At 34.8% G+C, this 25971-nt stretch overlaps 2 protein-coding genes across 3 annotated transcripts; one reads left to right on the top strand and one right to left on the bottom strand.

The window, feature by feature from the left end:
* The first annotated feature begins 4095 nt into the window (after positions 1-4095).
* On the top strand, positions 4096-17769 carry LOC115960099 (mitochondrial intermediate peptidase, mitochondrial). 2 transcript variants are annotated; one of them, XM_031078799.1, is made up of 17 exons: positions 4096-4372; positions 4475-4556; positions 5124-5176; positions 5267-5321; positions 7172-7310; positions 7400-7454; positions 7613-7835; positions 8106-8201; positions 10661-10780; positions 10891-11016; positions 11200-11355; positions 12120-12236; positions 14783-14908; positions 15021-15088; positions 16040-16175; positions 16326-16449; positions 17056-17769. In XM_031078799.1, exons 1-17 carry the CDS (start codon positions 4167-4169, stop codon positions 17304-17306), a joined length of 2133 nt encoding a protein of 710 aa, XP_030934659.1. In that variant the 5' UTR covers positions 4096-4166; the 3' UTR covers positions 17307-17769. The 2 variants fall into 2 exon arrangements, with proteins under 2 accessions (XP_030934659.1, XP_030934658.1); XM_031078798.1 differs by having other exon boundaries at positions 16284-16449.
* Positions 17770-18387: 618 nt separating this feature from the next.
* LOC115960407 lies at positions 18388-24779 on the bottom strand. The gene is made up of 14 exons (XM_031079291.1): positions 24317-24779; positions 23120-23253; positions 22861-23010; positions 22633-22744; positions 22175-22478; positions 21278-21491; positions 21002-21091; positions 20609-20864; positions 20333-20445; positions 19509-19607; positions 19373-19420; positions 19137-19247; positions 18915-19005; positions 18388-18787 (listed from the first exon to the last, which is right to left on the bottom strand). Exons 1-14 carry the CDS (start codon positions 24609-24611, stop codon positions 18681-18683), a joined length of 2124 nt encoding a protein of 707 aa, XP_030935151.1. The 5' UTR covers positions 24612-24779; the 3' UTR covers positions 18388-18680.
* Between the last annotated feature and the right edge of the window lie 1192 nt (positions 24780-25971).

Here is a 25971-nt window from a genome sequence, read left to right as displayed (position 1 = left end):
CCCTTTCTCCAAACAATTTGCAGCCAGCAAGAGAAGGAAACTCTTCCATTAAAATCACCATGCTTTCATACAAATGGGTATGAGAGCATCTATAAAGTACACAAGGGTATCTTCGTCTGTGCCTTTTCACGAGCCTTTTCCTCTTTGTTGATTTAATCAAGATGATTGTTTCAAATTAAATTGTTGAGAATATTTACAATTTATACGTAGATTATTGTATTTATTTTATAAAAAAAAACTATATATTTTTTATTGCAGAGTTTTTAAAAATAAATGTATTATTCCCTTATTACACGCGTATCATTCTTTCCTTGTTTCTGTATAATACCTGTCCATATACTTACTGTATTATACACACGTACTATATTTTACTAATTATGCTTATCGGTCATATCAATCATATGAATAAACAAAAATACCAATTTGAAAATGAAAAATCTCAAAGTTAAAAGAACAAAATAAAACCAGCACCAATAAGGCAATGAGATTACTATTTGCACCAACAATAACAACGAGTAATAACTTACTATTTAAAATTTTTTGTAAAAATGCTGTGAAAATATTATGGACATAGCATTCTCATAAGTTAAAAATGTGTAATTTAGTAAAGTATAAACTTCAAAGTTTAACAAAAACTGATTGGTGTCTTGGTCTGGTAATAAAGAGCTATTATCAGGAGCAGACGTCATAGGTTGAAACCCTCTAAAAAAAAAAAAAAAAAAACTCTCTTTTTTTTTGGCAAAAACAACATTTCGGTCCCTATATTTTGGAGTCACAGTCAATTTGGTCCCTACATTTTTGTAGCAGTCAATTTAGTCCTTGTTATTTTCAACTTATAGTCAATTTGGTCCCTACTATTAACTCACTAACGGAAAATGCCTATGCAGCTAACGGTGTGCTTTGTTGGCATACAAGTGGCAAAAAATATATATAAATCAAATATTTAACATTTAAAAGACCACATAAACACTTCAATAACAACAGAAAAAGCCATGTCAAACCAGAAACTAAACTGGGAAAATTAATTTAAAAAAAAATAAAGAAAACGTTTTTTTTTTTTTTTTAATCCTCAATTTCTTTAATTTTCTAGTGTATTCTTGCACTTTCTTAGCTACCTGTGGTGGGCCTTTTTGCAATTTTCGGGCTAGGTTGCCTCTTGCTGCACTGAGGCCCAAGTGTTCCGGGTAGGAGAGTCAGGACCGATCCAATTGCAACTCACCTTGGTCCGGCTTGTTCACAAACTATGCCCCTTTTTATTGAAACTATGGTCAGATGCCCATGGTAGGCGTAGCTGTTACAAAGGAGTTATGGTAGGCAGATACAACGAGATAATAATAAAGAAAACACACTTGCTATTAGACAAAATGAGACTATTGCAAAAAAGTTACAGCAGATAAATATAATGAATTCATAAGAGATATGCTTTTTGCCAGGCAAGACAAATAAAGGCTCCTTAAGGAAAAGAACAACACAACAACAAGATTTATATCATAAGTAAAATTGCAAAGACAAGAGAAGAAATAATAAATGGAATCAAGGAAGAAAACGGCGAGTCTGCCATGTTCAATTGTGCTATGGGACTAAGACCAAGGAGGAAACCACTTCCTCAATACGGATAACCTCGTGGGAGAGTCCTGCTATAGAAATTATCAACTTTGAGGGAATGGGTCTGAATGACTTATGCCCAAACAAATCCTTTATCCTTAACAGAGGGTAGGCTTTTAGAGGGAGAGAAGGAATTAGCCTATTAGTGCATGCCTGCCATTCTACACTCTCTGTTTTTCTTCTTGCCTCTTTCTTTCTTTCTTCTCTGTTTTGTTACTTTGATTCTTTCCCCACTCTTTTATTTCTTTCTTAGTGCTTGCTCGTGTAATATTATGGTAATAGTGATGTTGTGATTCTCTCCCAGTGGTTGCTATTATAGTGATGATGATATCGTGCACATCGAGGCCCTTTTATATACTACCTGCCGTGACTAGTTTTTACTATTTTACTCTTTGACTACTTTTGTCTGGATTTGGGTGTCCTTCCCGATCACCACTGGTTTGTCAGCTGTCCAGCCACCACCATTCACCTGTGCTGGCTACGCCACTTCCCATCACAGTGTGGGTATTCTCTCTTGCTATCCCTCATGGCATGCACCTAGTGGTTCAAACTCATCCTTACTTCTTTTGGGTGGTATGTCATCTTAGCAGTACATCTCCCCCCACAAAAATCTGAGCGGGAACCCCAAAATAGGCTTTCCCTTCTCCCCACCGCCAAACCATACCCTCTTTTATCTCTAACCCATGACCTACCACTCTTGTATTGGCTAGGTACAGGCTGGTGGTGTTTAGGCCTTACGCGTGCTCCACTTTTGTATGCATCCAAAGCTTGTCTGTTGCTCATGCGTCTGCCATGGTATGGAGGCTCGTCTGTGCATTTTGTTGCTCATCCTTTACCTCTTATGGCGTGAACTGTTTTTCTGATTTCCCATTCTTTATGGCTTGCTCCTTTCAAGGGCTAGGCTTTACTTGATTGTGGGCTTTTCTCTCTTCAGCTTACTCTTTGTTCCTTCCGTAGTCTTGCTTCCATTCCTGCCATGCCACTCTACTAATCCTGCTGTGGTGTTATTTAACCCATGCTTGCTGGGCCTCTTTTGGGCCTGTTGCATGCTTTTCTGTCAATTGGTTACAATGACCCAGTATAGTCATTAGATTTATACTTATGCTAATTTGGGGTTTCTTAACCCATTACACTGCTTATGGGTTTCTTTAGCTCATTTCTTTCTCCTTGGGCATTTTTGGCCCATTTTCTAATTCTGTATTCCCATGGGTTTTTACTAACTCTTTTGGGCTTCTCTGGCCCAATTATTATATCCTTCATTCTTGGGGCTCATGGGCTTTCCATCAACTCTTTACTTTCTTATTTCATTACTTTGGGCCTGCTGTATCTCATTCTCACTTTTCTACATCACATAATGCCCATGGGTTTACTACTTCTTTATCTGGCCTCCTTTAGGCCCATTTGCTTTCCTCAAGGTCTATTTACTTATTTTATGGGCCTATGATTCATTATTTTTGCCATTCGGGCTTAGTAGTTTCTCTCTCAATTTACTAACTCTTTTTTGCCCATATTGTTAGGCTTCTTCCTGTTATTGGGCTTCTTCAAAATGAGCATCAACACTACCAAACATAGCCAAACAATACACCAATCTAAAAATCCCAACCAAAATCTACCAGTAGAGAATCTTCTAGTTTCACTTCTTCTTTCTTTTAACAAATCTCTTTGCTACACTACTCTTTTCTGGTGAAATTTCAGTAGGGTTTTAGCCTTTACTTTTTCACAGGATTTGCTCTCGTTTATTGAAGTGCTGCCCTCTAATTATGGGGTATGAGTTGGTAGAGGCCAATATGAAATTAAGCCAATTAGATTGTGTTTAATTTTGATTGTTTATGATGAGTTTCTCATCCACTAGGACTTCATTTTCTGATCAACTAGCTGCTACAACTATGGTTTATGTCATCCAGAACTGCACTCTCAAGTCCCGCGTGCTTTGGGAATCTTCGAGGAAATCTCTTTTGATCCCAGAACATATATGGAGCTTGTGGGACATAAAATGGGCTTATTATAGCTGCTAGAAAATATCTATTTATGGGCTTTGAACCATGTCCATATTTTATTTTGGTTGGGATTTTCAGATTGGTGTATTGTTTGGCTGTGTTTGGTAGCTAAGAAAGTGCAAGAAGACACAAGAAAATTAAAGAAATTAAGGATTTAAAAAAAAAACATTTTCTTTAAATTAATTTGTTGTTATTGAAATGCTTAAGTGGCATTTTAAATGTTAAATATTTGATTATATATATATATATATTTTTTTTTTTTGCCATGCCTATGACAACAAAGCATACCGCTAACCGTGTAGGTATTCTTCGTTAGTGGGTTAACGGTAGGGACTGAATTGACTCTAAGTTAAAAATAATAAGGACTAAATTGACCGCTATAAAAATGTAGGAACTAAATTGATCATGACTCTAAAATGTTAGCAGCAAAATGATATAATATATATTTTATTTTTTTATTGGAAAACTTTCAAATTTCAAAGTTCGACTTTTTTTCAACTTTCAAAGTTCAAAGTTCAACTTAAACACTCTCATCTTACACTCTCAACCAATAACAGAACCATCATGTGGCACCTAATCCGTAGAATCGTACCAAATCTCCGTCGCAAGCCATTTATCGGATCCAGTAATTCGGATCCTACCCGGACCCGACTTTATTACACCTCCGTCGTCGCTCCACGTCAAAGCGGAGCCTCCACCGGCCTCTACGGCTTCGATCATCTGAAATCTCCCAATGGCTTTCAACGCTTCGTCGACGAAGCCATCGAAAGGTACACTCTCTCTATAAACGTTGATTTTCAAAAATGCATTTCTAAATCATTGTGAAATTTTTTATTTATTTTTGAATAAATTTTTGTTTGTATTATTGTTAGGTCTACGGAGCTTGTTTCATACATCTCAGCCATGCCTGAGTCCTCCGAAATCATCCGAGCTATGGACGAAATTTCCGATACGGTACGTTCATCATTATACATATATGTGTGTGTGTTTTTGTTATTGTTATTGTTTCACTTTGAATATAGTAATAGCTTATTTTTCATCAACTTCACTGTTCATGTTTAACTGTGCTTTGTGCTTGTTTAAAGTGAAATAAGCCAATGAAAATTCAGTGTATTCATATACTGTACACACATTGTGTGTGTGTGTGTGTTTTTTTTTTTTTTTTTTTAAATTTTTTTTAATTTAATATTTTAAGTACTTAATTAGCTTATTTGATTATTCACAACTTTGTTGAGTAAAATAAATTAATGAAAACATAAATAAGCTATATCAAACCAAGTTTTGATATAGGTTATGTAATCTGCCTGATATTTATGCAATTTTTTTCAACAAAAAGGCTAAATTGATATCTTTTAGTCTTCTAGGGACTAAATTGTACAATGATAATCGAATTTGGACCTAATTTCGCAGATGAGAAGTATATTTTAAAAGAAGAATCTGTATGCTTGTATTGATATTTATGTTGTATTGTTATTCGATATTTAAAGAGCTATTATTTGTTTTTGTTGCCGGATTTGATAGGTTTGTTCAGTGGTTGACTCAGCGGAGCTTTGTAGAAATACTCATCCAGACAGGTTGATTATTTGTCTAATGTTATAATAAAGATTAAAAAAAAAAAAAAAATCATTCTAATGTATTTGTGTTTCGTTGCTTTGGTAAATCAGGGAGTTTGTCGAGGAGGCTAACAAGGCATCAATGAGAATCAATGAGTATCTACATGTGAGGTGACTGGTGATCTATTTGTTTCCAGATAAATCATAATTAGTATTTTGCAGCTTCTTCTCTGTCATTGTTCTCATGCTTGTAAACTTTTATATTATCATCATTTGTTCGTGTGTGCATGAACAAATACAAAAATTTAATGACAAAATGTTGAATACGGCCCGTCTAAGAGGATTAAGAAGATGAGCCTAAGATCTGATGTTAACTATGGTGAAGAGTGGTAGCTTGGACGATAATGTGTTACAACAAAGGATATTATTGATATTGACAAGATACTTTGGCTTGCTGGTTAATGGGTAATGGGTTTGCTTTGCAGAAGAAAATTTTGTTGAAGTAGAATTAAATACGATTTGATTGGCTGCACAACTATTAAGTTGGAGTCTCATATGTTGTGGTGATATTGTTATACAAGTCTATCAAAGCTTTAGACTATACGTTAAATGGAAAGTTGGGTGCCCACTTTTAGGGATTTTGTATTGGAAATTCTTGATGGTTCTTGTAGTTGGCTTTGAGACAACTTGAAGTACTGAACTACTGATTGATTGTGTGAACGTTTTTTTAGAATATTTGTTACCATATTTAGTACTGAACTCGAGTTGCACTTTAGTGAAATGATATGCCATGTTTGGCTGAATATCAAAAGCATTAGGGGAAGCAAATTGTCCTTATTGATAAGGTTTTAGAGGAAGCTAGGTTTAGAGAGAGAGAGAGAGAGAGAGAGAGAGAGCCACTGTCACTGCTGTAACCTTAGAGTTCATACTTAAAGATGGAAGCCTTTGGTGGAACCAAGTTTATCAGCCACTTTCTAATATTGCTTATTTTAGCCCTCTTCTTTATTCCCTCATATGGGATCAACTGGGATGCACTTTGGACTGCAATCATAAAGGGGACTGGAATCTCAAAGCTTTTCGCACCAACATAGCACCTGTTGTTATTATTATTATTATTATTATTTTGGGTGGGGTGGTGAGAGGTGGATCCAATTAAAAGAAAATAGCGGCCAGTTTGATCAGTAGTAGAGTCTTTACCCTTCAAACTGTAATTGAGCACACACTTTGATCAGAGCAAGCTTTAAGTATAACTTGTGAGTGTCTTACTGAGAGTAAATGTAGGGCAGTAGCTTGTCACTTAAGCAGTGAGTTCTGTGCATGACCGTTGCACCTGCTTCATTTTGCAAGTGGTCAGATGCCATACCCCATTGTGGCAAAATTCCATATGATCCCATATCAAGAAGTGAAACTCTTTTTGTGTTCTAGTGATATGAGACACCTTAAAACTTATCTTTTAGTATTTTATCTCTATTCTGACCTTTGTTTGTTATCACCTATATTCTTATCAAGCAAAATTCATAATTCCCGTTTCCAAGCTCGAGTTTACATCTAGCCTGCCCTGACTTGGCTTCTAGACTGCCTTGTCTGTCTGATTTTAGCGGATGAGCTCAAGCTCAAATCACATCAGTGAGGTTGTAAGTTCAAGACCCTACAGGCGCATGTAATTACCAATAAAAAACAAAAAATTTAATTGAATGTCTTGTGTCACTTAGGTATCTCAGCTCACAGTTATCAAACTATGTTTTTCTTTTATACTAGGTATCCTAAGTTCAGATTTCATGTAAATATTGAAAATTTTAAATTAATTGCCAAAATATCCTAAATGTGTGATAAACATTTTAAGTACAAAAGAGGAAACCATTTCTAGCAAATACAAGAAGAAAAGTTTAAAAGTTGATGAAGACTCATTTAACCTTGGTGCAGCTATGGTTTGGACATTGTGTCAATGTCATTATTTTATGCTTGTTGGTCATGAGCTATTGCATTGACGCTTTGGTGATTTTCTGCTGCATGCAGTATCTAAATACAAATCATACTCTGTATGATGCAGTCAGAAAAGCTGAGCAAGAGAATCATCTGCTTACAGAGGAAGCTCGAAGGGCAGCCCATTACCTACGTGTTGACTTTGAGAGGGGTGGAATCCATCTTTCTGCTGGTATGTTTTTTTTTTTAGTTGTTGACTTCCATTGCTATCACAGCCAGTATTTTCTCTTTTTGAAAGTTATTCTTTCCTTTGCTTTGCAGATAAATTAGATCGGGTGAATCAGCTAAATATAGAAATATCTCAGTTGTGCAGGGAGTAAGTATGATGTTTTAATCAATCTTCACATTGCTTTGTTGACGCTCTCTGATTCTAGTGCTCTTATGAGAGACACAAGAGTAGTCATTACTCATTAACCATCCAAATTATTGCCAAATTGACCACATTCCATCTTGTATGTATTTGGTTTTGGTCAGGTTCAATGAAAATATTATCATTGACCCAGGTTCTGTGGATATATTTCCTTCCTCGCGCATGCCTAAAAGTGTGCACCATCTCCTCAAGCCCATCTACCGTTCCACACCTGGTATATTAAGGGAAACAGTATTGCCAAGGGACACCATGAAAGAGAAGGGATTTCGAATAACAACAGACCCACAGAATTTATCTTCTGTTCTGCAACATGTATCAGATGATGAGGTAGCTTTCATTGTGTTTTTAAAAAATATATGGTACTTTTGATATAGACTCTGCATACTTTTGGATGAACTGAGCCAGACACTGGTTTATGGTTGCTAGAATTTGGCGAATTGCTTAATACTCTTGTTGTATTATTAGTTTCTTGTATGGGTTTACTTAGTAAAAGAACTTAGGACCCCTTTGAGATAATTGAGCATTTTTTGCATCAGCTGCCACTTTCTAGCTGTAGTATTATATTTATTTTCTTTTTTCCCATGTATTTGTTTCCAGGTTAGAAAAATGGCATATATCCAAGGAAACTCTGTCCCAGTTGCAAACCTTGGCATTCTTGATAAGCTTATAGCTACCCGCCATGAGCTAGCTCAGGTTCTTTATCTTATTTGCAGCATCTGACACTGACAGTTATTGGCTTTATGTAGTATCACTTTTTAGTGAATATGCTTGTGAACTTACTGTATTTGAATTTATTGTGACCTTTAATTAAGACTTCAAATTTGCCACATTGGATAAATTTTCTTTATTCACTCATTTTTTGCACCGTTGAATTACACATTAGCTGCTGACAAGTTATACATTATGACTGTGGAAGGTGGTATCTAAAACCTGGGTAAATTTTGTTGCCTTACTTCAGCATGCTGAGGTTTCTGTTCTAAATGTTTAGTGTCCAACTTATGTACAGTATACTGATACATACATATGTATACATAATTAAAAGTTTATTGCCTATTTAAAAAAGGTGGTCAACTTATGTATAGCATTGTGAAGTTGTTTGTGCACATTTGTGTATTAAAAAAGCATCATATGACAAATGAAATATGTAATAGCCTGTAACTTATGCCATTGATACAAATTCAACAAGATATGTACTTATCACCCAAAAAAAAGGAAAGAAAGAAAAGAACCAATAAAATATGTCATTGGTACTGCATTACTTTGTCAAATAATCTGCAGATATTTAAACTAATTTTGAAGTTATTATATTAATTAAAACTTTATCCATCCTTAAAAATGGTTTAACACATAACGCCAATTAGCTCTAACTCAATTGACATCTCCTCCCCTTATGCTCTAGGGGAAGGGTGAGGTCATGGGTTCAAGACCCTTTGGGTGCACGTATAACTTATCAATCAAAAATAAAATAAAATAAATGATTTAACACATAACATGATCTGTTCTGAATAGAAAATGATTCTTCTATTGTACCTTTGGGTTTTGAATGTTAGCCTTTTATTTATATTCATGAAGGAATGGTGGAAATCAAAACACTTGAAACTATATGGTTATGATTATAGTGGGTAACATATCCTCAAAAAACATATAGGTACTGTAGAATTTTTCGAATAAAAAAATGAAGGAAGAAAAGAAAGAACAAAACTTTATGTTGTTGATGGCTAATGCACAGAAAGTCATGCAAGTTTCTCAAGCTTATACTCTGTAGGTCTTGTTGTGTTGTGCTGAAATATATATGGAATAATGAAATTGGTGAAACATAATGAGGAAAGAAATTTTAAATTCTATGAATGAGAAGTTCATAAAAAAAAAATTGTTAATGAGAAGAAAATTTCAAGGATCAAAGAAGTTTAGAAATAAAGCAGAAAGAACTGTTAACTAAGTAGTTTTGGCCTTAAATTTATGCTTCTCATGTCTCTTTATAGAATCGAAGAAGAGAGCATTTTAGAGCTCTCAAATCATCTTTCATGTAAACCTAGTCATACTAGATTAAATAAGCCTGTGTATTGAATTTTATTGTAGAATAAATCAGCACATAAACTTTTTAAGGGATAGGAAGTGTATCACAAGATCCATGCAATCATGTTAAGGTAATAGGTAAAATGTGTAAAATATGTACCATAATAGGTACTGTTTGTAAGATTTAATCATTCTTCTGCAGTTGTCTTGGGAAGTCCTTGTATTGCACCCCTTTCTTTTACTCATCAAAAAAGAAAAAAAAAGAAAAAAAAAAAAAGAGAAAAATATCTACTGCAGTTGGTTAAAAATTTAACCTTTTCTATGTTGAGTTTTCTGTTGTGCTTCATTACTGAATTGTTGGGTGATGTTTGACGATCTTAACATATTAACCTAATATTGTACATGATTATGCTGGGTTGTGCTTGATAATAGTCATTATACATGTATTATTTACTATTTTCTTCATGTTGTCTTTCTGATGTTTTAGATGATATATCAGAATTCTTAAATTTTAAAGTTGTCGTTGATAATATGTTAATAAAAGCCTGTAGATTAATTTAAATAATAGAGAATTAATCATGGGAATTAAGTGGATACCTAACCAAGGTGGAGAGCACAGATTTCTGATTTTTGTGGTTTTTTACTTAGATATCCTTGTTGGCGTGCATGGATGATAACTGGTAAGTGTGAGAGATTCTATATGGTGAATATGGACAGATTTAGTCGGTCAGTAAGGGATATAAAACACTTATCAACTTTGATGTCATTATTATGTTTAAAGCTTATGTGGTTTACGAACTTGATCAAAATGATATTCAATATTGTTTTTAAACTTACAATTATTGTAATGTTCATGGACAATTAGCTGTCTGGAATTGTACATATCCTGAGTGAAAAAAATTGATGCATTGAAAAAGTGAAGCTTAGGTAATACTTCATTTAAATTCTTATAGAGCTATATTCATAGTTGAATGAAAACATATTTTTATTCATTGCATGGTAAATATGACCTGATTGTAAGTTTTACATTATGTACCAATAAAAAAACTGAGTTTTGTCCTATCAAAAAAAAAAAAAAAAACTGAGTTTTGTTATGTTAGTAAGCCATTAACTTTTCTTACCATTGGTGAAAGCAGATAATGGGGTATAGATCTTATGCTGAGTTTACCATGAAGCCTAACATGGCTTCATCACCAGCGGTTGTGATGTCCTTTTTGCATGAGATTGGCAAGATGGTCCGGCCCAGAGCTGATGAGGTATGATGTTCCTTTTAGACATTCTGAGGTGTGGAACTGTTTCTACTCATAATGGCTGTCAAATGTGTTGCAGTGTTTGTAATCTAACGAAACATTTATTTTCACTTTAGGAGTTTAGGAAAATTAGGGATTTTAAAAGAGAAAAAAGTGGTAGAGAATCTGGAGATTTGGAGCCATGGGATGAAGCATACTACACATCATTGATGAAGTCTTCCACCTATAATTTGGATTCTTCTGTAAGTCTTGCACTCCTGTTTGTTTTGCATGTCGTATAATGGGCAGGGTTCTTTTTTGTTGCTTCTATGGTGATTGGAAACTTTCAATGTTAAGTTTGTTTTTTCGTATCCTTGACCTTGACCAGAGAATCACTTTGCTTTTTTTATTGAAACATTCTATTCTTGATTCTTTCAAATTTGCAGGTTGTAGCTTCATATTTTCCTTTGCCACAATGTATAGAGGGTTTGAAAGTGATGGTAGAGTCATTGTTTGGTGCAAGATTTCATAGCATTCCCCTGGCACCAGGTGAATCATGGCATGAAGATGTGCTTAAACTGTCTCTTCATCATCCTGAAGAGGTATCTACATGAATGATAGGAAGTGTAAATTCTTCTTGCTGTCTTGAAAAACTTTTACGTAATTTGTGAGCAATTTCAAATGTACACAACAATATCTATGTATCTTGAGTCTGTTGTGTAGAATACAATATATTTTATGAGAATTGTTGAAGTTTCAAATAATTCCCAAATCACTTCTCATTAACTTTTAAGGCAACATCTGCTTGTTTTTATAACTTTTAAGATGTTAAAAGAAAAGAATGTAAGCAAATAAATGAAGGAAATGATAACGGAAGAAAAGAGACAATGTTTTTATGTAATTTTATGAGTAAAATAGCTGTAATAACTTTGGTTGCATGAGCTAAGTTTAGGCTTTGCAAAGTTGTGCAAGGAAGTGGTTGAAGAAAGGGTGTAGGCATGTAGCCAATCATTATAGATTTAGGAGGGAGGTTTAAGAAGAGGAACTATTGCAGTCACAGCTGGGTTTCTGCAGCAATCATAATTGAGAGAGATAATGACCACAATTGTCTTGGCCCTTGATGAGGTCAAGGAATTTAATCTTAAAACTAGAGGTGCATATTTTGCAGACCAACTAATGCTTGGCCATAATGCAAACTTCACATGTGACCGTTATTTCTTCTTCTTCTTCTTCTTCTTCTTCTTCTCTCTCTTAAAATGATTTCATATATATTATTTGCTGTTTCACTCTTGTGCATTTCTGAATATGTTTGCCTATTCTTCTACGTATTTCATTCTGGAATTATGTTATTGTACTTACGTTTCAGGGTGACTTGGGGTATCTGTACCTTGATTTGTATTCAAGGAAGGGGAAATATCCAGGTTTTGCTCATTTTGCAATCAAAGGGGGGCGCAGGATTTCTGAAACAGAGTACCAACTTCCTGTATGTAAAAATAGATAATGATTCTTCTAGTCAAGTTTTATTACATGTTATGTTTTTTGTCTACATACAATCAATCCTTAGTTATCAGTTCACTAGTACTTGCCCCAGATGCTATTGTCAATAATTAAAGTTACATGAATATGTATATAATATCTAGCAACTATTGATGGATGTTGGTGCTGTCCTAATTATTTGAGGTTTATGAATAATGAGGTCTCTCAGTCTCCATTTGGAAGAAGGGAAGAATCAGGAGGGAGCAATAGAAGGCAAGGTGGTTTTTTTAAGGGGTTGATATTTGATTGAAGCAAAGATAATTAAATTTAGTCTTTTGCTGTTATACCCTTGCATGTTTAGGGAATAAGGGTGAAGCTGATTAGAACACAATGCCCTCATCACTTCCACGTTTTTATGGCCTAAACCTATCTTAGGGTTAAAACAGAATAAAAGGAGATTTGAAAATCCACCCACCAACTTTACCACTCACTCTTGTGTTCCCCTCCACTAAACAAAATGAAATGACTACCTACTCTTCATTTTCCTTCCCTTCTTTTTTGTCCTTCCGTTTCTCCCCCCTACCAAATAGACCTTAAGTAGTGGCACATATCATGATCATCATGGTTTCAATGTTGCACCTGTGTGTCAAAATTGAGTTTGAAAATGATGTTTGATGATTTGCTGTTTATGCACATGGATGCAAGAAATGTTTGAGATACACATATGAAATAATTGTTGATGGATGTGGGTACTACAGATATGTTTGACACACCAATTGCTGTACATGTATGTTCAATCTTTTGCATTTTTATGTGCTCTTTGTTGAACTCCTTATTCCTATGGTCCTTATATGAATGGAAGCTATGTTGGATTGTGTGGCCAAATAGTCCACAATACGGATGTTGAATTGCGTGGTCAAATAACCCACAATGTGTATGTGTGTAATTCTCAAAAGAAATTATCTTACACAATATTGTACATGAAATAATAATTATTAATAAAATTATTTTAATAATAGAATTGCAAGTTTTGGCCATGATTGACTGTGTGGGGTTTGACATGGTCAAACATGCTGTTGGGATTTTATTTTTTATTTTTAGATAAGTAACATGCAGTTGAGATTTCAACTACTCAACATACAGTTGAGATTTCTCAGGGATAATGAGTTTTGAGTGGGGGGCAGTGAGGTGGATAAGAGATCTGATTTTAACATTTAAATAAATTTTAGAGACTTTTACGTTCATGTCCTAATTTGTAGGAACTGAAATGAATGTTAACAACTTTTGTGGGTCTTTAAATATCCCACTTGAGCTCTCTAGATAAGAAAACCATACAAAAATCCTGTAGAGTGAAAAAACCACTGCAACCCAAACACTATTTCACTCTTATCTCTCTATTTAAATATATGTTTCAGATATTCATTGTTTTAGTTAAATGCAAGGATAGTAAAACTAATTGTAAGGGAAAATTGGGATTGATTGTAGCTGAGTTCGAGGACAGCTATGCCTCCAGAATAGAGAAAAGATAAAGAAATAGAGAATTGAGGTAGGAAGTAGATTGAATCAGTGATAACTTGCTTGAGTTGTTATTGATCATCATCCTTACCTTTATACAAGAGTGCTGCCCTGTTTTACTTCGTGACTACCTCTTCTCTGCACTAGCTAACCAACCCCCCAGCCTAACTAACAGCAGTTACAATTAACCATAGTTAAGCCCCTAATTAACTAGTATAGTAAAGCTACTAATACAACCAATGGCCTAGTCTAAACAGCAACCCACCCAATGCAGCAGTGAATACAATAGCACAGTAAAAGCCAATACAGCAGTGAATACAATAGCACAGTAAAAGTAAATCCTAACATTAAATAAGAGTTCTATTTCAATTTTGCTTCAAGCTGGCTGGCTGCCCTTCTTCAGCAGATTTTTTGCATTCATAGATAAGCTGAATTTTAGATGTCTTTTACTTCATTTGCTTTTTTTCTCTTACGGCACTTTCTTTGCATACTTCCCATGTACTAGAGTTGCACCCCACTTTTTTTGCACTTTAAATGCATTTTATTTACTTATAAAAAGAACGAAAGAATGTAATTATGCTTGATATGTATTATATATATATATATATATATATAGATTGTTTTACTATCAACACAGGAACTGTAGGTTACAGTATTTATGATGTCTCCTTGATTTCTTAACATCTATGAGGCAATGGCTTCTTTAATGTGAACAATATGGGAATTCATTTTCTGGAAGATGGACAAAGTCTAGGGGATAGATGTGGTGGCTTGTACGTGAGATAGACTTGATGTGATGTACAAAGTAAGGGGTTAGATGTAGTGACTTGTCAAAAAAAATATTACCTCTTTCCATCCGTTACCTTTGAACTGGAAAGCATTTATTATTTGACATCCAGTGGTTTTTATTTATTTATTTATTTTTATCAGGGTAACGTGTGTGATTGGGATACATGATTTCAATTTTATACATAAACTCATTGGATGATCTTTTAAGTTATACTTCTTGATTAGCTTTGGTTTTTGATGATTCTGCAGGTTGTAGCACTTGTTTGTAATTTTTCTGGTTCACGCAATTCATCTACTGCGAGGCTTAACCATTGGGAACTAGAAACTCTTTTTCATGAGTTTGGACATGCTCTTCATTCGTTGCTCTCACGAACGGTATTCCACCATTATTATCTTCTTGACAAGTGTTATTCTATTATTACCTTACTACAAGCAAACCATATCAGCATTGTTTTCCTTATAACACATCTTTCAACTGATCTTGTAGGATTACCAGCATTTTTCTGGTACAAGGGTGGTTCTTGATTTAGCTGAAACACCTTCAAATCTCTTTGAGTGAGTTGAATGCTGAAATTACCCAAATATACAATGCTGCAATAATTGTTATACTTTCCTTTTAGCTTATGAAGATTGCTATAAAAATATATGAAATACAATGTATTTGAATAGCTACTTGTTATGCTACCATGCAATAGTGTGTTGTTTCTGAATTATTGCAGAACTTACTTTCCTGACAAGGGATTAACCAGTCCGTGAGAAATATATGAGCATACATTTTATATAGTTAGTGGGGGATAAGATTTTATTTTATATTATATTTTTAAGTTTACACACTCATCCAATGGGTTTTGAACCAAGGACCTTACTGTCCACCCTTTCCTAATGGGGGGAGACGTTGCTGTTTGAGGGTGACCTAGCTACATGCCAAATTAAGCTGCAATCAATGCTGTAAGTTTGATGTGGGATGTATTGGATAGCGTCTTATTGGCAAAGGGAGAGAATAAAGTTTATGCACACCCCATTATATATATATATATATAAACAATACATAAGTACAAATTTTATGACATACTAAAATTTAACTTTCCACCCTTGGTTTGTCAATATCCTCGTCATCACCCTTGTATTTAAGTAATCTTTTAAATAATGATTATTCTATAGTGGAAACCTTAGATTACATGATTGAATTCAACTTACTAGAACGGCAGATTTAACATCATATAACCTTTTTTCCTCCGGTTTGCACCAGACATCATATAACAAATCTAATCCTTTTGTATTCAAACTGTTGCATATTTGATTTGAATCTTACTATTGGAAGAGGGAACACCTAAACACCTCATCTGCTTATCCTCTTCAAACCATTGTCGCAATCATCATGCATTCATATTGTGTGTTTGTATCCTAATGCTATTATGAATTTTTCATGTATCAAGTATAGTGAAGCTGTAGGTGGATTATTGCCTTGATAGTAGTGAGCCCCTCATATTCTGGTGATTTGTCTAGGTACTTTGCATGGGATTATCGAGTCTTGAAGACATTTGCTAGACATTATTCAACTGGTGAAATAATTCCTGAGAAGTTGGTCAAGTCAATGCAGGGTGCCAGAAAGATGTTTGCTGCAACTGAATTGCAACGTCAGGTTTACATTTCTAAGGCCAAAATAAATCTACAATTCCTTTAAGCAAATGTATCTGTGTAAAAAATGAAACAGTGACAAATTGTTGTTTGTTTGTATGCATTTTGTCAGATTTTCTATGCCCTAATTGACCAAACACTTTTTGGAGAACAGCCAGCTACTCCAAGAGATACGAGTTCTATTGTTGCAGATCTGAAAAGACAATATACTAGTTGGAACCACGTGGAGGGCACACATTGGCAGACTCGATTCAATCACCTCCTGAATTATGGTGCAGGTATGTCTGTAATTGTTCAAACTTCTAGAACTGCATTGGAGATTGAAAATCTGATATATATGGCTGTCACTTAATAATCTTGAACACACTAATGGTTTTCTTGGCTAGTAGTACTTATCTTCATTTGTGGAGTGGAGATATATTGTCTGGAAAAGTACTTGCCATATTTTTGTTTCCATTGATTCTTGCTTCTTGTATGCTAAATGTTAGCACTATCTTATCTGAGTGCTTGGACCTGGCTAGAGCTGTGAAAGTTCTAATGAAACTATAGGAAATATGGATCAGATAATACCCCATTTCCAATTACTCCTAGGGAAATGATAAAATGTTAACTTGCATAAAGAAGTCTCCAATTTGCTGTTGCAAGTAATCCTTTTATATCAATATATATGTAAGATATGTATATCTCTCTCTGAAAATGGATTCCCCAGTAAAATGATCATGACTGGGGGGAAAAAAAGGACTGCTTTTGTGGCTAGCGCATGCTTTAGATTCTGGAATGAAAACTGTAGACCACGATCTTCTTATCCTGCTGCATTTCATTTTGATATATTTTTTTTAATCCTTTCTTCCTCTTATATAAGATTAATTTTCACTGTGTTTTAGGTTATTATAGCTACTTGTATGCCAAATGTTTTGCTGCCACCATATGGCAGAAGCTGTGCCAGGAGGATCCATTATCTTTAACCACAGGGACTGCACTAAGAACAATTCTATTACAGCATGGGGGAGCCAGAGAACCAGCTAGTTTGTTGAATGGTCTAGTAGGAGAAGGTATTTTAAGGCATTGCAATGGAGGAATTGTTCCTGACATAACGAGTCTTTGTGAGGAGATGAAACTGGGTGAAAATATTTAAGAGCAGCTCCCCTGTCACTGCATGGATTTCAAAATTGAAAAATCAACCAGTGATGATGAACTAAACAGAGGAAAAAGGAAGAAAAGGTGGAAAGAAGGGGTTGTGAGGGGGAGAGGTTGGAGGTACAAAGCAGCTGCTCCTCAGATGTGGAGTGATGGTGATTTCTGTAAAGATGTCGCCAGGAGTTGCTTCATGGTGACATCCCTGATCAAATTGAGCAAGGGAAACAATTTTCTGGCAAAATGCTTGACTATCCCTGATCAAATTGATCAAGGGAAACAATTTTCTAGCAAAATGCTTGACTATGTGCGGAGACTCAGACTAATTCTTTGTCTAAAAGGAATGTGTCTAAGTTTAATTCTTTTGAGGCTAGAAGCAGAAGGGCTGCTGTGTTAGTGATTGTATGTACAATATTTTATTTTTTGGGTAATTAAAGGCCCGTTTGGTAAGAGATTTCTAGTAACGCTGTTTAAATATCGTGGAAATATATGTTGTGTTTAAACAACAGTAACCATCAAGGGTAAGGCTTGTGTCCAGTGAAAATTTTCACTAGACACAGCAAGATTTGGACACGTGTCCACAGTGGACATGTGTCCAATGAAAACTTTCACCGGACACAAGCCGGACCCAACAATCAAACCCTAACTACTTGCGCGCTCACTTTTAGGTACACTTTTTTTTCTGTTTAAATACAAGCTATGAGCAAATCGAGCATTTTAAAATAAAAATAAATTTATCCACTTTTTACCTTTAGTTTTTTTTTTTTTTTTTTAAAAAGATCTTATATTTGTTGATGGCAAATAAATTTGTTATTCCATACTCGGTTACTCCTATTTCCTACGGAATATTTAATTTACTGACATAGTTGCTAACATGCCATGTTTATATAGATCATTATTATGAAGTATATGGCATAATGGTATGAATCCCGTGGCAAGCTCCATTGCGTACAGGTGGTCTCATTGGTCTCATACCATAACACGATGCATTTACACTCGAGTCATTTCTGAAAGGGCTCACCTAAAGGGGAGAGCTCTTCCTGCTTACCGCAGATTGTTGAAAATCATTTGCAATGAGAATCTAAAAATTAAGAGTTATGGAGATGAGATTAGAGACAGTTATTGTGAACAAATACAATTGAACATTTACCTTAAAGGTGGTCATCAAATGTTTGGACCTATATTATAAATAACCAATTTCTCTTTTCTATTTTACTTTGACCTGGCTCATATGATCTGAATATGGATGATTGATTAATTTCAATGAAATTGAAAGGTAAAAAAAAAAAAAGCGACGGCAAAGGACATAAGGAACAAATAGGAAATGAGGCCAAAAGCTGAAATTTTTTCCCTTTGGACAGTGGCCAAGCACCAATTATATCTGTGAAAGGCTCTCAGCAGGAAGTTTACTTTGGACTGATGCTACCCATTCACAGATCATAGAATTCACATCTTCTGGCAGCTCATCATGAGGGCAATGGCCTGGGATATCAACATCAAAAACAAGAAATTTGATCAAATTGGAATGTACAATACTATTTTACCAGTGCCCATGGAGGACCGGGAAAAAAATGAAGTGGGAAATTTTCAGGATAAATTTTTTAGTTACCCGCATCCAATTCCTTGATTGCAACTCCTGCACAATGCTCTTTAAGCATAGCCAGTTTAGACTTTGAGTCAGAGATTGGATCTTTCATCCCCTGGTAGTAAAAAAAATTGACGTCAAAAGGAGGAAAAAAAGTTAGATAAACAAGTAAGAAGTCATTTTCACGGACACTGCCCAGAGAGACTGAGAGAGGTTGTTTACTCTTTTCTGCAAGTCAAGAGTTACCTGTATAATTAAAACCTTCTCCTCAATTCCTTCCAAGAGGAAATTTAGAGGAATTGAGAGATTAAAGCTGAATATACTTTCCAAAACCACTGGCACACCAGGATCATATGACTAATTTATGTTAAGGTCATGCTTTCGTTAAAGCAGACATGTTTCTTTCTTCAGAGTCTATAGGAACTAGAAGTTATAACTGATTGTTATACATATATGAAATTTCCATTAATTAAAGAGGATACTGCTCTTAGCATTTCATTAACTAGCCAATCATCAACTCGTTCTGGTTTCTGCAAAGCAAGACATAGTAAGATCAACGGGCACAGAACTTCCAGAAGCAACATTTGAAAGTTTGCACAGAAATGAAGCCATACTTACAGTTGGATAGTAACTCTTCATTATGTCCTTAAGTCTCAACCTCAAGAAGAACAAAAGTAGTCGAGCACCCAACCATGAAGCCCCTGAAGTTTGTCTCTCCTGAAACAATTTTGAATGACTAATACATGAAATATTTAAATATTACAACCGGACTAATGTAATATGAAAATATTCTGTGAAGCGAAGTTAAAGTGCTGGCTTAAAGTACATTGGAAATAATAAAATAGCCCTAGAATACAGTATTTAGCACCTGGTCTAAGTTTTAGGCTAGCAAAATAATAATTATAACTGACATACATAATCCTTTGATTTGTATCTCAATGATAGGCTGATTTCCCCCATCCATCTCGTCTTGCATATTCCTTTACATTATAATGCATACTCATACATAATCCATCCAGTAATATTCATGCAGTTATAAATACATACATGTATATATAAAAATAGGACCTAAACATGAATATGATGGAAAGGATATTTCATTTTAAATAGTACCAGTCTCAACATTGTTTGGGATGCTTCACGTTTGGAGAGCCATACGAAAGAACTGAATTGAGTGTAATTCTTAGTTTGTAATTGTTTCAATAAACATCTAGTCAACATTTAAATATTTTATTGCAACAGGCAAAAATCATGGCAAGTTCAGATAGGAACTGTTACTGTTAGAGAATGAGCAGTATATTACTCATAAAAATACTGATCTAACAGTGAGATGGAGCAAAATTGGCAGTTATCAGTTATCACACATAACAAAGAAATAACTCAAAAGGTTGTGATATAAATCTTTTTGGTATAGAGCTTAAATAGTTTTCATGTAGACTTACTTTGGTGAATGGCACAAAAGAGTATCCTGGAATAACATTGCCAGCACTATTGATAAGGACAACGGATTTTACCAAAGCATGCCATAAACAAGCAGCAATAGCAACGATATAACCTGGACAAAGATGATGGTAACAATTAGATTACCAACAGATGGCAATTATAAACATATGAGAGACATGATAACAGTGTATATGCATGTGTGCCGTACATTTGAAAGAGAGAGAGGAGTTAGAGCAGATGTTTTATGCAAGTTACAGATGTACTTTAGGACATACCACCAATTGAGTTACCAACAAGATGCACTGGTTCACCAACAACTTCAACAATAAAATCTCTGAGCAATTCAGCCCACATGACTTCAGTGTACACAGTATTTGGCTTTTCTGATTTGCCAAATCCCAAAATTGTAAGGGCCCAAACCCTGTTTCCACCTTCAGCGATACCATATATATTATCACGGTAATGTTCCAAAAATGCACCAAAACCATGTACAAGAAGAATGGCAGGACCTTCATGACCGAAAACGGTATACTGAAAAAGAATAATTCTTCAATGGAAGGTTAAATTGCATAAATATACAGCCTATCTTGATAGGCATAAAATCACTTTGACAAAATAACACAGAAAACCAATTACCAAAATGTGAAAATGATATTCTAATAGCATACCTGAATTAGATGGCCCTTCCATCTCCAAATTTGAATTGAATATCTTCCATCGTAACTTGCAAGACTTTTTAGACACATGAGCCAATACCACTGCAACAAATAGATAAATGAAATTAAAACCCACACACACACAAACACAAAATTGAGATGATTATTTCTATGAAAAACCATAGCTCATCACATAACTAACATTCTTGAAAGGTACATATCATAGAGCCACACCAAATAAATTACAATATATATATCACCAATACAGAATACTGTAAAAACTAACACCTCCATTGAGCAGACAGCATCAGCTGCTGCACCAATAGTGACTGCCGAATATCCAAAAGGAGATAGAAATCCAGCATTTCGATCTTTCTCATACGTGATAGCTTCATAATGCACTCTTCTTCTGGATATGATGCCAAGACAAAGGGCAGGGCCAAAGAGTGCTGTAAATGATGCCCCATCCCGAGTTTCAGCATTGCGGACCTGTTCATGTACCCTGCAAAAGAAATCAAGCAAAAAGAACATGTCCCTTAATGTACTGTTCAAATGATTATTAAGTAATTAAATCACCCTTTACTATCAGCTTAAACTTTTGGCAAAAGTGGTTATCATGTACATCCAAAGTCTTAATAGCATGTGATATTTTAAATTGCTAATTCTATCCATCAAAGAACTTTTTTCCTTTCAAAGTCATAGAATATGAAATAAAATCCAATCATTCACTAAGGCATACCAGGAAAAATAGAAATATGACATCCTTTGGTTACCCAGCTGAAACTAATTAATCAATAGGAGGTCACAGCCAAGGAAGTAGTCAAAATTGATTACACATCAAACTTCAATTACAAAAAACAATGCCTGAACCCTTTGAAGCCCAAGCATCAAACTAAGTGTTTCTAATACAGTTGTGCATCCCCCAACATCTAGGGAAAAAAGAAAAGGAAAAATCATCTTATTTTTGGTTGGAAACACTTTTCCTGCAAAAAAGTAATTCAAAGATTACAAAGAGAAGAACACCTCCTTCACTCGTATAAACACTCAACAAGATTAATAAGACCTAGGTTAATGAAGAAACACCTCACATGCAAATACTAACTATATATATATATATAAAATGACACAGTCAAATTCATATTCAATCATCTGTATAGTCCAAAGATAAAATAAATCAACACTTACTCCTGCCAGTCATCTCGAGCTGTTCCCTCCAAATATCTTAAGTAAGCAGCCAATGCATTTAAAACGGTGTTTGTCCCACCTCCTACAATATTTCCTTTTTGTGTGACAAAAGCAGATTTATCTACTTGTTTTCTTGGGGTGCGCCTTACACTTAAATCATTTCGGTTGCTTTTATCAGGCTTCCTTAATTTCTTCTGCAATATACTTTCAGCTGACATCTCCTTGATTAAATTCCACCCTTTTTGTGGATTGCATCCATTTTTATTCATAAATTCCTTCAAAACATCAAAAGTGGGTAGAGGACCTAATTCATAGCACAATTGTCATATTCCTTAGCATTAGTCATATTGCATATTAGCAACTCCTGGGAAATCGACATCTAAAGTTTGAGGTTTTAGAGGAAGGAAAAGTGAGAGAAGATGAGTTCATGCATAAATGCTAACAACTTAGGAGCTTACCCCAATCCAGTTCCAATTTTGCACTAGGTAATGTTGGGGGTGGCGCCGGTGAAGTTATAGAGAATTGAAGTTTCTGAAAGTCATCATGTGATGCAGGAAGGTCCTTCAAGGTCTATAATAAACAAATTGTGAATGAACAAATTACTATACATATTCAACACTTAATAAAACAATATTGAAATTTCAGATAACCAGCCAAAATTAGAGCAAGTCAAACATAATTATTACCTTTATATCATACAATGGATTTTGCCATAGCACAAGTCTTGCGCTCCTCCCCTCAGAATACACTGTTTCCAAGGTCTCCCTCACTACATCCATAATCACGCGAACATCGTACTCTACTTCTTCTTCAGCATATACATTCGTAGCTTTCACCTGTTGAATCCTCGGCGATGAATTTAACAAAACAATCGATGAGTGGTTGAAGTACTCCTCATGCCGGGATCATTAAATATCACAATAAGCAAACCTAACATGTAACAACCTCTTTCACAAGTTCTTGAATGACATTTTCTGCACTGCCAAACCTGATCATCAGATCCAAACCCAGTTCCTTCAGTGACTTTCTCAGATCCTCCACCGCAAAGAGAACCATTTCTTGCATTTCATCAGAAAAACCTGCACATTAATTGCAATAATCAACACACCAAGTTTCACTCATATCAACACTCAAATAAAGCAAATAGTATGATGAAAAACAGAGGCTTTGCAAAAGTTATTAAGCTGTTATTCTAACGTAGCATCTGCATCCCAAATTCTTTTGGATTTTCTTAAATCTATCTTTTCTTCACTCCTCCTAGAATGCTTAATTTCCCATTTTCTCTCATTCATATTATATTCACTAAGTCACTAACTGACTCTCTCTCTCTCATATACAAACAAAATGTAGAGAGAGCAAGGACTGTTGCATGAAAAATATATATGATACTGCAAGACCAATATATCTTTAAGTGCAGGTCGTGAGTTTGAATCCGTGAACTTGTCCCAATAAAGTGGGAGCCGTGTGCATTAGGTATGACCTTTTTTATTACTTACTAATCAAGTAAATTGATTGACTTCCTCTGGCCTAATTAGCCATTAAGTTTTGTTACATGTTTAAGAGAAGTGATCTAAATATTAAGAACCAATATATAATAGATCTTGGTGTATACTTTTCAAGCAACAACAACAACAACAAAGCCTTAGTCCCAAAACTTTGTGACTCGCTATGAATCCTCACAAACTAATCAAAATTGACCACATCTAAGTTTTTGAGCAACAAGTATGAAATAAATACAAAGCCAAGCAAGTATGAAATAAATACAAAGCCAAGCATTGGTATATGCTTCAATCAATTTCACCTTGACATGCTACATTCACTTCTGTACTTAGTTCAATTCATAGACATAATTTGGACTACATTGCTATCATATTATACAAAATCAAAATTTGGAATACATTGCTATCATATTATACAAAATCAATGAGTTTCTACAACCAAACGCAATTAGTTCCTATCCAAATTTAGTTGTTCCAAATCTAAAATCCAAAATTGCAAATCCATACCATAGCTAACTTCAATTTCACTATTCCATTACAATTCCTTATATATGCACATATATATATATATATATATATATATAAACACACACACACACACACACGTGTAAGTATGTATGTATGGATGTGAAGTGAAACTCACGGGAGAGAATGCGGTGATCGAAGACGTAGAGAGGGAGGAGAGATTGAGAATTGGAGGCGGCGGCGATGAGGCCTGGATGATCGTCGACGCGGAGGTCGTGCTTGAACCACAGGATCGACGAGGAGGACGAAGCAACACCATTACTCGGTTCTCCTTTGTCGGTCTCTGTGATTTTGGCTCGGAGAGAGAGGCGAGCGAGTCGTGGAGTTGAAGAGGGAAGGAGGCGAGTGTTTGGGAGGAAGGAAAGTGAGGGAAAGTGCGGGAAAATGGTGGAGGTGAGACTGAGAAGCGGCATCGAGAGAGAAGGAAAGAAATAGAAGAGAAATGAAGTGTGGAATACTGGAATTGAATGTCCATTTGAAAAAAGAGAGGGGAGTGATTTTTTATTTTATTTTAAATACTAATAAAAAAGAGGGATTTGGATTTGAAGGAGGAGATGAAATTGTTACGTGTGTATGGTGGAGAATTGATTTTAAATAGATTTTGTGTTTGTGTTGTGTGTATGAGGGAGAGAGTGAGGAACTGTGAGTCTGAGAGTGCTTGTTTTGGAAACTTTTTTATTTATTTATTTATTATTATTTTTTTTTGGTGAATGTGAGGAAAGAAATGAACCACGACAACAGTGAGCGATTCTTCTATCACTCTCAAAATCTCAGTGTCGTTTCTAAAAGGTGTTTGAGTAATGTTATTGGAGTGTTTTTGATATATGTGTAGGTAAAAAAATGTATTAAAATGTGTGTAAAATTATTTAAAATGTGAAAATATGAGTTTAAGTTGGCTTACCAAACAGCCCAAATGTCTGATTTGCACCTGGCTCAGAAATATGCTGCTAATTATCCATTTATATTTCATTCATTTTTTTTGGGCTATCCATTTCAATTTATTCAATAAACCCAAGCCCCTGAAAGAATGTCTGATCAATTGCTTAATACATAATATAAGTTTTTTTTGGTCAATGTTGAAGATAATTTGTATGATAAATTTAACCAATTTAAGATTCAAACTCATAAGGAGGGGTTTTTGCCATTTTTTGACAAACTGAAAATTATAAAAAATGAAATACATGGGGGATAACCGTGTTTCTTTTTTTGGTAAAACTGAAACATTTATTAAAAAACAAAGGCAGAACAATAATCTATCCTGCAAGCCTCTACAACAATAATTAACTTTAAGAGAAGCAACTAATTTGGTCACAGCATAATCCATGGAATTTAACAATCTCCTAATCTAGTAAAATTCACACTCGACAAAGGAACTACTAACTACTAAGTTCTAAAATATTGCCAATAATTGTAACAATGGGTCAATCAGACTTGTGGTAAGGTGCCAATTAGTTAAGCTACAAGATTTTTTTTATGTCTTATTCTAATTTTCTTATAAAAGAAATGGGTGACACAAAATTTTTTATAATTCTTTTAATTAATGTTGAAGTAATACGTTGTGATTAATACATGATAAAAGTGGGAATCCAAGTAATCTAATGTTGCACTAAATCCATATATAAATAATGTTGCCCTAATTACAAATTTACATTTTATCTCCTTAAGCAAATTCTGGTTGAAAAAAAAAAAAGAAAAAGAAAAAAAGGCAGCTTCCTAAAATAGAAAACTATAGATGTTGAGGAAAGTCTAAATTATCATAAACCACATGGGTGG

The sequence above is a fragment of the Quercus lobata genome, chromosome 9 (genome assembly GCF_001633185.2).
Source record: "Quercus lobata isolate SW786 chromosome 9, ValleyOak3.0 Primary Assembly, whole genome shotgun sequence".
Lineage (NCBI taxonomy): Eukaryota > Viridiplantae > Streptophyta > Magnoliopsida > Fagales > Fagaceae > Quercus > Quercus lobata.
The sequence above is the reverse complement of the archived record's forward strand: the minus strand, read 5'-3'. Positions and strand labels throughout refer to the sequence as shown.

Coding starts and splice junctions, on each gene's coding strand:
- LOC115960407 (XM_031079291.1), bottom strand. CDS start 24,611: ATGCCGCTTCTCAGTCTCACCTCCACCATTTTCCCGCACTTTCCCTCA. Junction 22,745..22,860: donor ATCCATTGTATGATATAAAG/GTAATAATTATG, acceptor TGTTTATTATAG/ACCTTGAAGGACCTTCCTGC. Junction 21,492..22,174: donor GCTCGAGATGACTGGCAGGA/GTAAGTGTTGAT, acceptor TTTCTTTTGCAG/GGTACATGAACAGGTCCGCA.
- LOC115960099 (XM_031078798.1), top strand. CDS start 4,167: ATGTGGCACCTAATCCGTAGAATCGTACCAAATCTCCGTCGCAAGCCA. Junction 4,373..4,474: donor GTCGACGAAGCCATCGAAAG/GTACACTCTCTC, acceptor TATTATTGTTAG/GTCTACGGAGCTTGTTTCAT. Junction 12,237..14,782: donor AAACAGAGTACCAACTTCCT/GTATGTAAAAAT, acceptor ATGATTCTGCAG/GTTGTAGCACTTGTTTGTAA.